This window comes from Theobroma cacao, chromosome 9 (genome assembly GCF_000208745.1).
Source record: "Theobroma cacao cultivar B97-61/B2 chromosome 9, Criollo_cocoa_genome_V2, whole genome shotgun sequence".
NCBI classification, from domain to species: domain Eukaryota; kingdom Viridiplantae; phylum Streptophyta; class Magnoliopsida; order Malvales; family Malvaceae; genus Theobroma; species Theobroma cacao.
In genome coordinates, this window is record NC_030858.1 from 30,770,932 (window position 1) to 30,785,056 (window position 14,125).

Here is a 14,125-nt window from a genome sequence, read left to right on the forward strand (position 1 = left end):
AAATAGAACATGAATCATGATAATAATTATAATCATAACTATGAATGATTGACAACATATTTATATTTAAAATTTTGATTCAACTATAATTGTATGTATTTATTATCGAACTTCTTTTCCTAATAAACAACACAATGTGAAAGCATTGTATAACTTTCAAAAAAAAAATGTGAAAGCATTGTATATTAGTAATTTTAAGTTCATTTTGTTTGGTTAAATTTTAAGTTATTTATATTTTAATTAATTATTCAAATAATGATAAAATCAAGTAAAATTCAAAAAGTCCCTCAAAACACTTTAAAATGACACTTTGGTCCATCTTGTATTAAAATGATGTTTTTGATCCTTTGACTGTTAACACTGTTCGTCAACAATTAAAAAAAATTATACTCAATACCACATAAATATTTTAAGATACAAATACCTTCTTAAAAAAAAATGCTCGTTATTCCTTATGAATGCAATAGTTGGTTTCACTTTAATATTTAATAAAATTTCATAAGGGCATTTTTAAAAATAACCCTTATGATAAGATGTTTCAAAAAATAACCCTTTTTATAATTTTAACTATTTTTAGTCAAATTAGATAAAATTATTTTTAATAAAATTACACGCCATGATGTTACACGTCATGTACAAAAACATGTTATATGCCATAATTAGGTTGTTATACGCCATATACAAAAACATGTGACACGTTATGGTTAGGTTGTTACACGCCATATACAAAAACATGTGACACGACATGGTTAGGTTGTTATACGCCATGTACAAAAACATGTGACACGACATGGTTAGGTTGTTACACGCCATGATTAGGTTGTTTATACGCTATGTACAAAAACATGTGACACGACATGGTTAGGTTGTTACACGTCATGGTTAAGTTGTTACACGCCATGTACAAAAACATGTGACACACCATAGTTAAGTTGTTACATGTCATGTACAAAAATATGTGACACGTCATGGTTAGGTTGTTACACATCATGTACAAAAACATGTTACATGTCATGTACAAAAACATGTGACACGACATGCTTAGGTTATTACACTCCATGGTTAGGTTGTTACACGTTACGTACAAAAACATGTGACATGCCATGGTTAGGTTGTTTCACGCTATATACAAAAATATGTGATACGCCATGGTTAGGTTGTTACATGCCATATTGAAAAAAAATATTGTTGTTACACGTCATGTTGAAAAAATATTATTGTTACACGTCATATTAAAAAATATTTTGTTACACTTTAATACCTAAAATGTTGTTGTTATTTACGAACCAGAATTTCAAATCTTCTCAACTCTCTTCATTTTTTTTTGTTTTTTTGACAATTTGGTACCGATTAAAGTGTTTCTAACATATTTTCATAAATCAAAATATAAATTTTCTTATCTAAAACACCTATTTCGATTAAAAATTGAAAAAAATTTCTTTTGAAAACCTAGATTTATAAATTTCAAAATTTTGAGTTTATTGATGTCTAAGTCTTGAATTGTTCCAATTACAAGCTATTTCAAATATCTGTGATTATTTTTACCATTTTAGTTTTATCCAAAATACCTAAAAATCAAATTTTCAAAATAGCCATCCACCCAAGAATATCAAAACCATCTCTTGGTGTCTTGAAAGCGCAAGAAAGAGAAATCTAAAAATGCGAGAGAGAGAAATCGAGAGCATATCAGATGAATGCTGAAGAGAGAAATTGATAAAATTAGAGAGAGTGGGATGGTGAGAGAGAGAAATCGGAAGCACAAAATAGAGAGAAATTGTGATGAATGGTTTAATTTATTTGAAATAGTTTTAAATGTATTTTTGTCAAATCATGGCTAAATATGACTAAAAACAGTTAAATTTATTTTGATAGTTATTTTTGAAATATCTTTATCAAGAAAGGTTATTCTTCATAATTTTCTCAATTCTATTTTTGATAGAGAAGGAACAAACTTAAAACTTTTGATATATAATAATCAAGTCAAGATCTTTTTATGTCCCCCAAAATCTTAATCTCAAAGAACTTTTTGGGTAAAAATTTTTCAACAAGATTAGTAACCACAAGTAAGAAATGATTCATAATTAAACAAAATATTTACTTTTAATACATTCTCTTTAATGAAAAAATATTCTCAAATTGTTTGAGAAATAAAGAGTTTCATCACATTAGACTTTATTTCCAGAAAAAAGTTTATGGTTTTTAAGGCAAATATAGCTTCAAGTTTCCAAATTTTAAAATTAAATTTTTTAGGGTTTTTTAAATTAAAGTTTTGAGGGAATGATGAGTAATTTTTTTTTAACAAAGAATATATTAAAATTGAAAAAAATAATATAAGAGGTATTCTATTTATTTAGTATTATGTCTAATTTTTTTTAGTGTTAATTAACGGTATTAACAATCAAAAGATCAGAAACGTAATTTTAAAATACGAGAGATTAAAATGTCATTTTAAACTATTTTGAAATTTTTTTTTAGATTTTACCCGATAAAAGCTATATCAAATGTTGTTATTCCAACTGGCTTGGAATAAGAGGAGCTCAATAATGCCTACTCTGATACCTCCCGCCCCCGGACTGACTATTTCGAGAAAAATACCCAAGCGTTTTTAAATATTTTCCTTTCGAGTACAAATTGAATTGTAGCGGAATTTTCACTTTACCCAATTGCCTTCCCGAAGGAAGCTTCCTGTCTTTCGTATTTTCCAACAAAACCCAGAAAATGGAAAGCAAGGGTTCAAATGATGACGACAACGCCACCATCAGCGACGTTTCCGTCGAAGTAAATCCTTCTAATTCTTCCCCAACCCCAGACTCTCAATCTAACAATGATCCCAGCGATAATGACAGCACCGAAGCTTTAGCCAAAGCTTTATCCTCGATGCTTACCTCTCTCATCAAAGACTTCGATTCCAAAGCCCACGACACTCTCACCAGCCAAGACCTCCTTAGTTCCTCAATTGATCGTCTTACTCGAGGTTAATTTCCTCTTCTTTTTTTTTTTCTTTTGCCGTTAAAGCTGAATATTAATATAAGATAAAAATTGCTTCTAATGTTGTGGGTCAGCAGAGCTTGATCAATTGCTGGAAGATGCTCCGTTGCCATTCATAATGCAACATGCTGCCAAGTTTTCTAATGTTAGAAAGAGAGTTTTCTCATTGAATTTGCTTTTGAAATCCATTCAGCGGCGTATTGATAATATAGACCGGATGCTATCAATGGGCTTGCAACATGGTAACTAACGTTTTTCTTCTACTCTCTTCTGTTGTTTATGTAAAATCCTGTGTGCTTTTGGAATAGTATGATCAGTTCCATTTTTGAGTAATAATTTTATTTAGTGGGACAGGGAAACTGCCGCATAGTTGAGGGTTTTAAAATGAGGTCCTTCCATCTTGGATTTGGGGAAGAGGGGATTCGAATGGACCAACTAGTGAGCCAAATGTTTTGGTGCTAGGTCCTTACATCCCAGAAATTCCAATTTCCATGTTTTCTTTATGTGATTCTTGACCACCACTACCAGTTTTAAGCTCTTTTTTGACTGGATATTGTTATCAAACTGAGAGATTTTGAACCTAAGCTGAAGCTATTTGTATCATTAGGTTCTTACATAAGCTTATAAGGAAGTAGTGTAATATGTAGAACAGCTGGCTCAGTACCTATAAAATGTGATTTAGCCATTTAGGTAAGGGAAAGTTGGCAGCTGCTTTTGTATGGAATGGGTTAGGAATTGATAAATACCATTCTAGGCTTTAAAGAGAATGTATTAGAGCTAGTAGTAAACCTCAAACAGTGCAGAGAAATAAGGAATAAGAAGAGGAATAATGCTGAAAGAAGATTTCCTTTGGAATCAGAACCAGACTTAAGGTTGATTGTATCACACAATCACATGATCCATGCTGTACTGCTAGATATTCTCTTGTAATATTTCTATATCCAGATATTGAAAGTTAACATTGATATATACATATAGACTCCTAGCATTCCTAGTTCAGTAAGTAGTACCACTTCTAGTCAAATATTTACTTTAAAAAAATAATTAAGTTGAATTAGGAAAATAACAGACTTGACTTAGAAAGCACCTAAATTATGAATAAAAACTTAACAAAGTAAAGAAAGCCCCAAAACAAGACTCTCAAACTCAAAATCTAAACCAGAAGATTGTAAAAGTATATGACATCTAAAAAATTTACAAAACAAAAATACAGTTCGATTTTTCAACTTTTATCTTAAAGAAACAAGAATTTAAGATTCAAAAGCAACTGATGAATCCTACTCAAGCTCAAAATTAAGCTTCTAATCATTGGACATGAGCAAAATTAAACTTGGGATGTTAGACCAGCCTTCGTACATAAACACCTTTAGATGCTATTGCAGGCATGCTCCATCATCTCTTGCAGCTTGGAGAAACTGACCCCATGGAGTTAAAAGCATGCATTCTATCTTCAAGCTTTAGATTAAGTCGCTACAACTCCTCCTGTCTGATCCAAGGGCATTTGGAATACAAAAATGACAATCACTATAGCAAAAGTCTTGTCTTGCATAAAATGTCTCTTGAATCAGCTTCGTGTAGCTCTGGAATAGTTTGCTTACACAACTTTAGAATAATTATCCATCATGTATTGCAATAGGACCTGCTGTCTTAACTGTTGTATCCCGCAAATCTCTCATTACATACATAAAGAACGATTGTTCTGTGCTGACTTTGCAGCTTCTTGAAGCCTGTACTTGAGCTTGCAATATAGTCAACAACATACCTCTCTACCTAAGTACATTTGGCTGCTTTATTACACTCATCTGATTTATGCTTCTATGTGAATGAGATCTGTTCAGAATGAACTCCAGGCAACATGTTTTGGGCTGAGTTTCTTTTCTGGATTAAGATATTAAAGTGCTTCATTTTCTGAATAGGTGAATATACCTTAAAATCCCAAGTACGGCAATAGTATTGCTAATGGTGAAGGGCTCCGAATAAAGCATCAAATTCCAGATTATTGGTCAAGTTTTACTATTTTGCATTGGCAACTTCTCTTAAAAAGGGTCATGTGGTCTTCCATCGTGGCTAGGAACAGCTGCTATCCTTACATGGTTAGTATCACATTCCACCAGAAAGAGCTTTTCAAATCCAGCAGCACTACTACTGGTGCTTTGACTCCTGGCTGTCTTGATCTGTTTAAAAGCCTTTTCTGCTTCTCTGGTCCAAAAGAATGACTTTATCTTTAAGCATTGTGTGATGGGACTCATTGTAGCGCTGAAGCTGCAAATAAGTCTAGGTTTAAAAGAAGCTGATCCATGGAACCTACAAACAACTCCCATGAACTGAGGTGTAGGCCATTCAATTATATCTTTAACTCTTTTGGGATTTAGCTTTAAACCTTCAGCTTGCCTAGGGCTAGCTATACCCCTTAGACTAATGCCTCTAGAAGGGGATACTTTTATGATTATTATTGTTAATATTATTAGGTGTTGTTGCTGTTACTGGTTTTTTTTATTTGTTAAAACTAGAAACAGCTTCGGCAACTTGTTATTTGTTTGAGACGTATGTCCAAACTGAATGATAGATGCATTTATAGAGATATTTCATGATTTGTCCCTGTTTTTTATTCAGCTTTTTTCTGCTATTTTATTGTGCTCATAACTGACAAATTAAGATGCAATCACAGAGAAGACTGTGACTGAAGATTCCTGACAACATCAAACTTGGCTGTGTATTATTGGTATGTTTTAATCCCTTCATGACTGAAACATTTTAAATTAAAACGATCCATTTGGTTGAGGCAAGTGGAAATCTCTGTGATAGTTGACAAAGGTTTACACTTGCTAAAGATTGACTTTGCATAAAAAAAGAAAAGATTTCTAGTATGTTTTTATTTTGTTTCTTCACTTATCTAGAAAGCTATACTTTTTCTTCTTTTTCTTTTCTTTTGTATCAAATTCATATTACAACTTTTAAACGGGGAACCAAGGTGCATCAGAAGTAAATAAAGGACCAGTAAAATGATATCTGGAAGATATAACTGTTAACTATTTAAATCATTTATGAGAGAATATTGAACCAAAATATTTAGTATTTTACAGCCTCCAATTTTTGTTGTTCTTCTGAAGTGAAATAAATGAAATTATGGAATAAACAAACTTTTATCTGTATTGTTAAACCTCCTTCAGCCTTCAATTACCAAGCAATTCAATAGCTACTCTTGGTGTAACTAAGTAAACTCCAAATGACGAGATAATTAGAGACCTTAATAATGCAGAATAAGAATGTTGTGGAAAATGTTTGACTGATTTAGGTTGCTGTGAGGCAATCATGCTGTATTTGGCATATAGATAAGCGGTTTTCAAACTTGTGCTAATTTGTTCTTATGTAGACTGACAAATCAGTTAAACTGTCCCGTGTTTTGCAGTTTTCTGAATGAGTAAACTAAAGTAGGATGGGCTTATGAGGTGTATGGCTCTGTTTAAGAGATTCTTGGCAATCAAAGATTCAAAATATTGGCTGACTTAACCATTTAAAGGTACCCTATTTTAAGATTTACATAATATAGTCTAAACACTTGAAACTTTGAAAGTTTTGGCCAATAAGCCATAGGCTATTTCAAGGTTACTTTTATACTATATAAGCTATAACAGAAAATGCATCATTTATTCAAAGAAGAAACCAAAAAAATAATAATAAAAACTGCAGGACAATTTCCAAGATAAGTGTCTTAGTTTGATTTAAGACATTAATATGCTTAATTAGGATAGTATATGCTAAACACATATGTAGATGTAGGTATAGGGTGGCTAAATTATTATTGCTGCTAGCACTTAATCAACATCACCTGCCAGTCTAAACATATTATAGTAGTTTCATCTTTTTCCTGAAAGATTATAGCCCTCCTATTTTATTTAATTTTTTTCTATTTAGTTTATGTTTTTTAGGCAACTTATGAAGGGAAAGGTTAGGTTGGGGCTCATGTTTTCCAAATGGGTGAAATGTTTGCGAATGCTGGACCTTGATAGGAGATGCTTCTCTGTTATGGAATGCTATGGAAGTTATGAAACAGAAAATGGTGGAAATGTCAATGTATTCATGAAAGGCTAAATGAGGATATTGGATTGACATTTTTGTAAGGTGCTTGCATTGAGGAGGGTAAGCTGTTCACTTAATGAGTTGGAAACATTACCCTCTGATCTGTTCATTTACAATCCCGTTGTCATGCATTACACACTTAACAGAATTAGGAAGCGTTAACACTAGAAATCAAGAGAGTACGCATCTCAAACTTGCCTGGAAAGTATGCAATGGCTAAGTAGACAAACTAAAAATATTCCAGTTTTCTTGTCCGAAAGTGTAGACTTGTGGTGTTTTTTGCATGCCCTGAGGTCCCTGTGGACTGGCACAAATGTCAAAGGATACGGTGTTGTTTCAGCAGGAAGGGAGAAGACTAGAATTGGTCATGCACATCACTCCACAATTTGGAGGATAGACCAGCAATCGGCTGACAAGATAGTAGGTGCTCTGTTTTTTCCTTTTTCCATTTGATCAGTTGAATTCAACTCAAGCAATGGGTGGTGAGAAACTCGGAAGTGCAAGCTGACTCAAGCTTTTTAAATGTTCATCCGTCAAAACGGAGGAACATTTTGTAGTGTGATGGGGTTGGCTGTATGTAATTCCTTGACGGCATACCAACACAAAAAATATTGGCTTGTTTATGAAATTATAGCAGGAATAATAACTATATATCTTGTTTAATTTAAAATGAAAACTAAATCTCACAATAATTTAATTTTGAATACATCTTAATAATAATTTACTTAAATGGTCGAAAAAGATAATCCATTCTTTACCTTTTTAATGTCATGTTCTTTTTAGACATTTTAATATTTCGCTATACTTATTCATGGTAATATAATAACATATAAAAATTGACAAACGGTAATTTTTTATAACAGTTTTTCATAGCACATTTTAAATGTAATTTTTCAATTCCAATGATAATGCCAAACTAAACATCACTCAAACGTGTGTGAACAATCACCATGCTAATAAAATTTGATCCGGAAAAAGAAATACGAATTCTTTTATAATAATTAAAAATCTCTTGTTCTTTTTTATTTTTGTTAAACTAGCAGCACGAGAATGACACATTGACAAGAGACTGATGACAAGTGTTATAAACTTACTTTATCGACTCTAAATATATAATTATTACGTGAAAAAAATTTATAAATTTAAGATCCATTTTATCTTTTATTAGTGTGAGATACATGATAAGAAATACGTGTGTTTGAAGAATTTGTTAATTAAGTGGTAAATAGTTAATTTAATTCTATTGCTAACTAATTAAGATGATGATTAGTTGTTGTAAATGCAAGATTAGAGATATAAGGACATATAGTTTCTCAAGTTCTATAAAACTGAATTTGATGGAATGTAATACAATCAATAGCCAAAATTCTCAAATTCCTCAATCTTGATTTTGATTCAATTTTCTTTTCCACTCTAAAATTGATCTGATATCGAAGCAGATTTCAATTTTAAACTTGTGTAGCTTAAAAACTCCGACTGGGTTGAGTATTATCAGCAAAATTAAGTTTAAAATACACTAAAATTATATTTTTCTTAAATCTTTCTACTAAATCGAACAAAAAGTGGACTCCCGGTGCGGGCCCATTTCTTCAGGTATGGTCGGCCTATGTATATTTTTGCCTGTTCACCATGTGCTGCGTTTCCCAAAGAGAAACAATGGAGGTCGAATCGGAGGTTTCTACTTTCCTTGAGGAAGAGAAAATGGTCAGGCAAGAAGAAGAAGAAGAAGAGGATATCGTTTGCTTGGACGAAGCTTTCTTCATCAATGACAAGTATTTCCACACCCTTTCTCTCTTGCTCTCTCTAAAAAATCTCTGTCTCTCTGTCTGTTTTTGATTCATACAATCAAAAAAAAAAAAAAACACAAGTTGATTGTTAATGTCTGCAGTTACCAGCTGACTACTTACACATTTGGGTCTCATGTGCTTCAGCTCTTTTGTCTCCAATCAGCCTCTAGTAAGTTTCTTTTTTCAGTTAATGACAATTGACAACCCCTTTTTTCTGTTAGTAAAGATACGCTGTGTTGGCTAATCAAAGTTCCTTTAAGTTCTCCAAAAAGATCCATTTTTGGTTGTGGGATTCTCTACTTTGTTCACTTTAGTATCCTAACTCTTTGAAAAAACAAAAACCCCAAAAAGGCTTTGTATGGGTTCAAGAATTTTGATATGTTGTTGTTAAAGTCGTTTTAAAATTGAAGAAATAATTGCTTCAGGTCATCTTTTAAGTATCATTCACGTGACATGTTTTTGGTCATTGTATTGATAGAAGCAGAGACTGGGATAAATGCAGGTAGAGATGGTCCTTGTTTAGTTTCCAGGAACCAGGGTTATTACTTAACCAACCATGTTAATTGCTAAGTAATTTGCATGAATAACTAGATTGGAGGTAAAGTGTTGGGACCAAAGGAAATAAAAGAAAAAAGACAAAACTCTTTAGTGCCCAATTATTCTACTCTTTTCATCTTAAAAGGAAATTCTACTCCGAATTTAACATTTTCCTTGACTTTATCATTAACATTTGATCAAACATTGCACTAATTCTATGGTACTCCACCATATCTTCCATTTGCAATTTCTCATCAATATTAAAACCAAAATAACCCACTTGATGGGTTATGATTTGGACATTGTACTTGTGGCTAATGGCTTCTGATTCTATGCATATGCATGCTAAGAATTACATGATATCAGTTATTATATTTCTTAATTTGTTGTGTGTTTTTTTTTTAATTTTTTGGTCTAACAGTTGCTTTGAAATTGTACATAAGTCACTAACTATTTGTGAAACAGCTGATTTTGATTTGACAGGACAATTGGTATGGCCTGGTGCAATGCTTTTGAATGATTATCTCTCTAAAAATGCTGAGATGCTTCAAGGATGTTCCATGATTGAATTAGGCTCTGGTGTAGGTGAGTCATAGTCTAATACATTTTACTCTTTCATTTTTCATTTCCAAGGTACTAATCATTAATTATTAAGGTGTTGCATTTGGCTGTTAGTTAACAACCTGAATCTGAATTCTTTCTTATATGTGCTTAGCCCTTTGAACTAGCCTCTGTTGTGGTGCTTAAAACTGGCAGATTTTTGTTGCTTTGAGGAGATGGATGGAAGGGTGATAATATATAATTTGTTAGTCTCCCTGCTCCCCACTTTGGCAGTCTTTATTGATTTGGAGCATGAATGTTTATGTGCATGTGTAGTTTGTATGTATATCTGCTGTCATGCTGATATTTTGGTTGAAGAGAAAAGGGGCCCAGGGGTTTGTTCATCGAGCTGTCTTTCTACTTAAAGATTTTTCTCATCCAAAACAAGATGATTAGGGTTGATGACAAATGCTCAATGCATCTTCATGGTTTAGCTGGTTGACGAAGCTTGATGTATTGGTTAGGTCTTGTCATATTTTTTTGCTTGTTTTCTGAAATAATAGGATGAAAGATTTTAGGCAGTCCTAGGTGTGCACAAACAGTCAAGTTGGCTCAACTCAACCCAAACTCAATTTTTAATTGCTTGACTGAGCAAAGAATTTTTTCAATCTTGAGTTTTATAATTGGCTTATTATGCAGAAAATAATTTTTTTTAGCATGCTGAAGTTATACACCACAATTATATTTGCAAGATTGGATCTTGCCACTCTAGCTTTTAGTCCTAATTCCAGCTCTCCTTCTCTAAAATATCCATTTTTATTATTATGTTTATGGAATTTCCTGGTATTCATCAATTTGTTGTGCATTCGGTCTTCTATTTTACCTTGATGCCATGGCATGATTGCTGCCACCTTATAGGTATTACTGGCATGCTCTGCAGCAGATTTTGTCATCAAATTCTTTTGACTGATCATAACGATGAAGTGCTGAAGGCAAGATCACAAAATTAATTTTCAGCGCTGGGTATATATTTGGTAGGTGTTATCTCTAATTTTCATGTTGCCAATCATATGCAGATCCTGAGGAGAAACATAGAGCTGAATACATCTTCTGAAAATCCTAGTTGCTGTGCTGGTGAGAGAAATAAGCTTGATTGGGAATGCTCATTTTGGATTAGCTGATGTCCTCTTTTCACATCTTACATGCAGCACTAGAAGCTGAGAAGCTAGAGTGGGGAAATTCTGATCATATTAACAGCATTTTGCACAAATATCCTGGAGGTTTTGATTTGATACTTGGTGCTGACATTTATATCCTGATTACTATTAATTATTTCTTTTCTCAAGCAATGTATAAAATACAAGGAAAAAGATTGAGCTTATGAAGGATGAAACTGAGAATAACATAATGCAAAAGCCAGGAATGAGCATGCTCTATCATGATTGTCTAGGTATTGAACACCGTCTAAACACTATCCTTGCATACAATTATCATAGGATATGACAGTAGTCTGTTTCTTCCCAATAACTGATTAGATGCTTGTTTTAATTACTCATCCTCTTGACCAAGTCATTATTTTCTTTCCAGGAATTGAATGACACTCATTTAACTTTATTGTTGCTTGTTTTTCATTGCTTACTTCTATCTTAGTAGAAGTCTGTTTTGTTTTATGGCATAAAAGTAGACGCAACTTTAAATGCTGTTTGGTCATGTGATGGCCTGATTGGACCACTGTACTATAATTGCTCAAAAAACTGCCATTAAACTTGATAGTTGTGAAAAACTATACTTCTTTCGTTTCATGTGCATTCGTTCCTTCTTAGTAGTTGCTGTTAGACAACTTGAAATGGAAAGACCTGCCCTTGACAATATCCAAGCTTCCAGCAGTCAAGTGTTCCTTTGCTTTTTGATACTGTAGAACAGCTCCTGCGCAACAGGGGATCCGGCCATTGCAAATTCATACTAGCATATGTATCTCGAGCCAAAATGTAAGTCTTTTATATTTTCTTTTTCTTCCTCCATTGTTCCTGAATATATTGATTACAAACCTGTCACCTTCACAACTAAAAAATGACGTTAAAAAGGCTTTGAACCTCTGTCCCCTGCTACACCTAAAGCAGTTAACCTTTTATGCATTCCCAAATGTTGATTCTGATTTTTGTTATTGAGAATTGGACAGTCTTTTTAAAGTTTAGGGTAAATAATGTGGTTTTGGCAAATTTCAGTTTGATCCATGTTTAAAAGTTTGCCCTTTTATACCATCAGGGTTGTTCCCTCACTTACAGAGGGTTAGACATATTTTTTTATGAAATGGACAACTTACCTCTAAACAGCACAAATATTTAAGAGCTCAATACATATTTGGCACCTGTAAGGTAGTCATACATAAAGAAAAAAAAATGTACAATTTACACCGTGAACTTTCCAAATAATGTTCTATGTTAATCCAAATTTTAACACCATTAACTTACCTATACAACTTATTGGGGATACAGCATCTGACTAGTATAATTATGCCATGTATACATCATGTATTAAGTAAAAATGGTAAATATTGTGAAAATTTCACATGGATGCAATGTGGATGTCACATGGCATTCAATCATTGGTTGATCTTGAACAGGAATATTACTCTCCACCTGAAAAGAATATATATATATATATATATATATATATATATATATATATATGTTTTAATTGGTGTTAAAAGGATGTTGATTGTTTTATGTGATATAAATATGACATGATACTATTGATCAAACGTTACATAAATAAGCCTCTTGGCTTAGTGGTGTTAGAATTTGGATTTGGATAAAGACGATACATAGTTTGAAAGTTTAAGGTATATATTGTATTTTCTTTTTTTTTTGCTTCAGATATCAATTTGTAAATTGTATCAAAATTTAAGTATCAAATGTGTAATTAACTCAAACTTTGAATAAATATAAATAAGGTGTTCTTGTATATCAAACATGGTGCTGACTTGTTAACTCTATCCAGCAGTAGCGAAGTTTGAGGATTCAACACTACCTTTAAAATGTTTGAACCTTTACTTGTTTGAGGTTGCAATGTTTATGATTTATAAATTTTAAACCTGAATATCTGATGACTTCTGCCTCGTAGTTTCCTACCTTCTTCTTGCACCCTTTATTCTCAGCCATGGATTTTTCATCTAAGTGATTTATTTCTAAACATTATTAGAATAAAAGCTGCCAAAGTACACTAGAATTTACCCTTTTTTATGTTAAGCACACTAGAATTTACTGTGTTTAACATATTATGATTTTGATCGTTTCTTGGTTTTATTTCTTTTTAATGCTTTAGTATGCCTGAAATTCGAGATGATATATTGTTTATGGTGCAAGCATGGTGTCAGTTCTACAAACAATCAGTGTCAAAATGTTGCACACTGAGCTTATTTTTTTTTGCTGTCCATTTATTCATGTTGGAATCTATATGCAGGATGGATTCAATGGTTATTACAGAAGCTACTCGGCATGGTATGCTGATAAATGAAGTAGCTGGGACACGCTCTGTGGTTGCAAATCTCGAAGGAGTCATCTTTGAGATCACCCTTTGCTAGAGGTGCTGAATATTCACATTGGACAGGAGAATATGTGGAGAAGCTAGCAACATACATGAGGGCAGAACAAAGGAATGATATCTATTGTGAATATGGTTTAACTAGCCACTAGATGTTTCAGTTTTGTATGCAATGCTGCCACAGCAAGATTCATACTTGATGGGAAAAGGATTTAGATGGCGAGTAGAACTTTGCTTTCAAAATATCTTGTTATTTATATCTAAGTCCTATCTCTTTAATTTTGAATGTACTTAATTACAGTGTTCTTAGGACTGGAAACAGATGCACTGCTTCGTTGGTTTGAATTGTCTTTTTATATTTGTTGATACAGAAGCCCCATTTGTCCATTTTGGTACCATCTAATTTTAGTTGTTGGGTTGTTCAGAATTGTTCTGTAACATTTGCCATGGCTGCAGACTTTCAATTCCATGACAAGTATCTTCATGAGTTCAATACTATTCTGGTTGTCCTAAGCGCTATGGATAATAATTTCCTTTGTGTATGCTGTTTCACGACAGCATGATCTAATTCATCACACCCACAATCTCCAAAATGGGATTTAACTAGTTTTAATCATGCTTGGTGGGAAAAAGGTGACCCCCCTCCAAGG

The 14,125-nt window shown here is 32.8% G+C and overlaps 2 protein-coding genes across 10 annotated transcripts; both read left to right on the forward strand.

Annotated features, from left to right (window-relative positions):
* LOC18589958 lies at nucleotides 2,519-7,731 on the forward strand. Of its 7 annotated transcripts, none has more exons than XM_018128290.1 (6): nucleotides 2,521-2,974; nucleotides 3,066-3,230; nucleotides 4,905-5,081; nucleotides 5,657-5,710; nucleotides 6,398-6,508; nucleotides 6,904-7,731. In XM_018128290.1, the coding sequence occupies exons 1-3, from the start codon at nucleotides 2,719-2,721 to the stop codon at nucleotides 4,937-4,939; spliced, it is 456 nt and encodes a 151-aa protein (XP_017983779.1). In that variant the 5' UTR covers nucleotides 2,521-2,718; the 3' UTR covers nucleotides 4,940-5,081; nucleotides 5,657-5,710; nucleotides 6,398-6,508; nucleotides 6,904-7,731. The 7 variants fall into 7 exon arrangements, with proteins under 7 accessions (XP_017983778.1, XP_017983779.1, XP_017983781.1 ...); XM_018128292.1 differs by having other exon boundaries at nucleotides 6,918-7,731; XM_018128291.1 differs by lacking the exon at nucleotides 6,398-6,508.
* On the forward strand, nucleotides 8,634-13,902 carry LOC18589959 (protein N-lysine methyltransferase METTL21A). Of its 3 annotated transcripts, none has more exons than XR_001929611.1 (8): nucleotides 8,634-8,840; nucleotides 8,957-9,024; nucleotides 9,858-9,977; nucleotides 10,851-10,924; nucleotides 11,009-11,066; nucleotides 11,141-11,382; nucleotides 11,759-11,920; nucleotides 13,395-13,902. XR_001929611.1 is itself a non-coding variant. In XM_007015173.2 (8 exons), the coding sequence occupies exons 1-8, from the start codon at nucleotides 8,698-8,700 to the stop codon at nucleotides 13,513-13,515; spliced, it is 798 nt and encodes a 265-aa protein (XP_007015235.2). In that variant the 5' UTR covers nucleotides 8,663-8,697; the 3' UTR covers nucleotides 13,516-13,902. The 3 variants fall into 3 exon arrangements, 2 of the variants coding, with proteins under 2 accessions (XP_017983872.1, XP_007015235.2); XM_007015173.2 differs by having other exon boundaries at nucleotides 8,663-8,840; nucleotides 11,141-11,242; nucleotides 11,809-11,920; XM_018128383.1 differs by lacking the exon at nucleotides 8,957-9,024 and having other exon boundaries at nucleotides 8,654-8,840; nucleotides 11,141-11,242; nucleotides 11,809-11,920.

Coding starts and splice junctions, on each gene's coding strand:
- LOC18589958 (XM_018128289.1), top strand. CDS start 2,719: ATGGAAAGCAAGGGTTCAAATGATGACGACAACGCCACCATCAGCGAC. Junction 2,975..3,065: donor AATTGATCGTCTTACTCGAG/GTTAATTTCCTC, acceptor GTGGGTCAGCAG/AGCTTGATCAATTGCTGGAA. Junction 3,231..3,334: donor ATCAATGGGCTTGCAACATG/GTAACTAACGTT, acceptor AATTTTATTTAG/TGGGACAGGGAAACTGCCGC.
- LOC18589959 (XM_007015173.2), top strand. CDS start 8,698: ATGTGCTGCGTTTCCCAAAGAGAAACAATGGAGGTCGAATCGGAGGTT. Junction 10,925..11,008: donor ATAACGATGAAGTGCTGAAG/GCAAGATCACAA, acceptor AATCATATGCAG/ATCCTGAGGAGAAACATAGA. Junction 11,067..11,140: donor AAATCCTAGTTGCTGTGCTG/GTGAGAGAAATA, acceptor TCTTACATGCAG/CACTAGAAGCTGAGAAGCTA.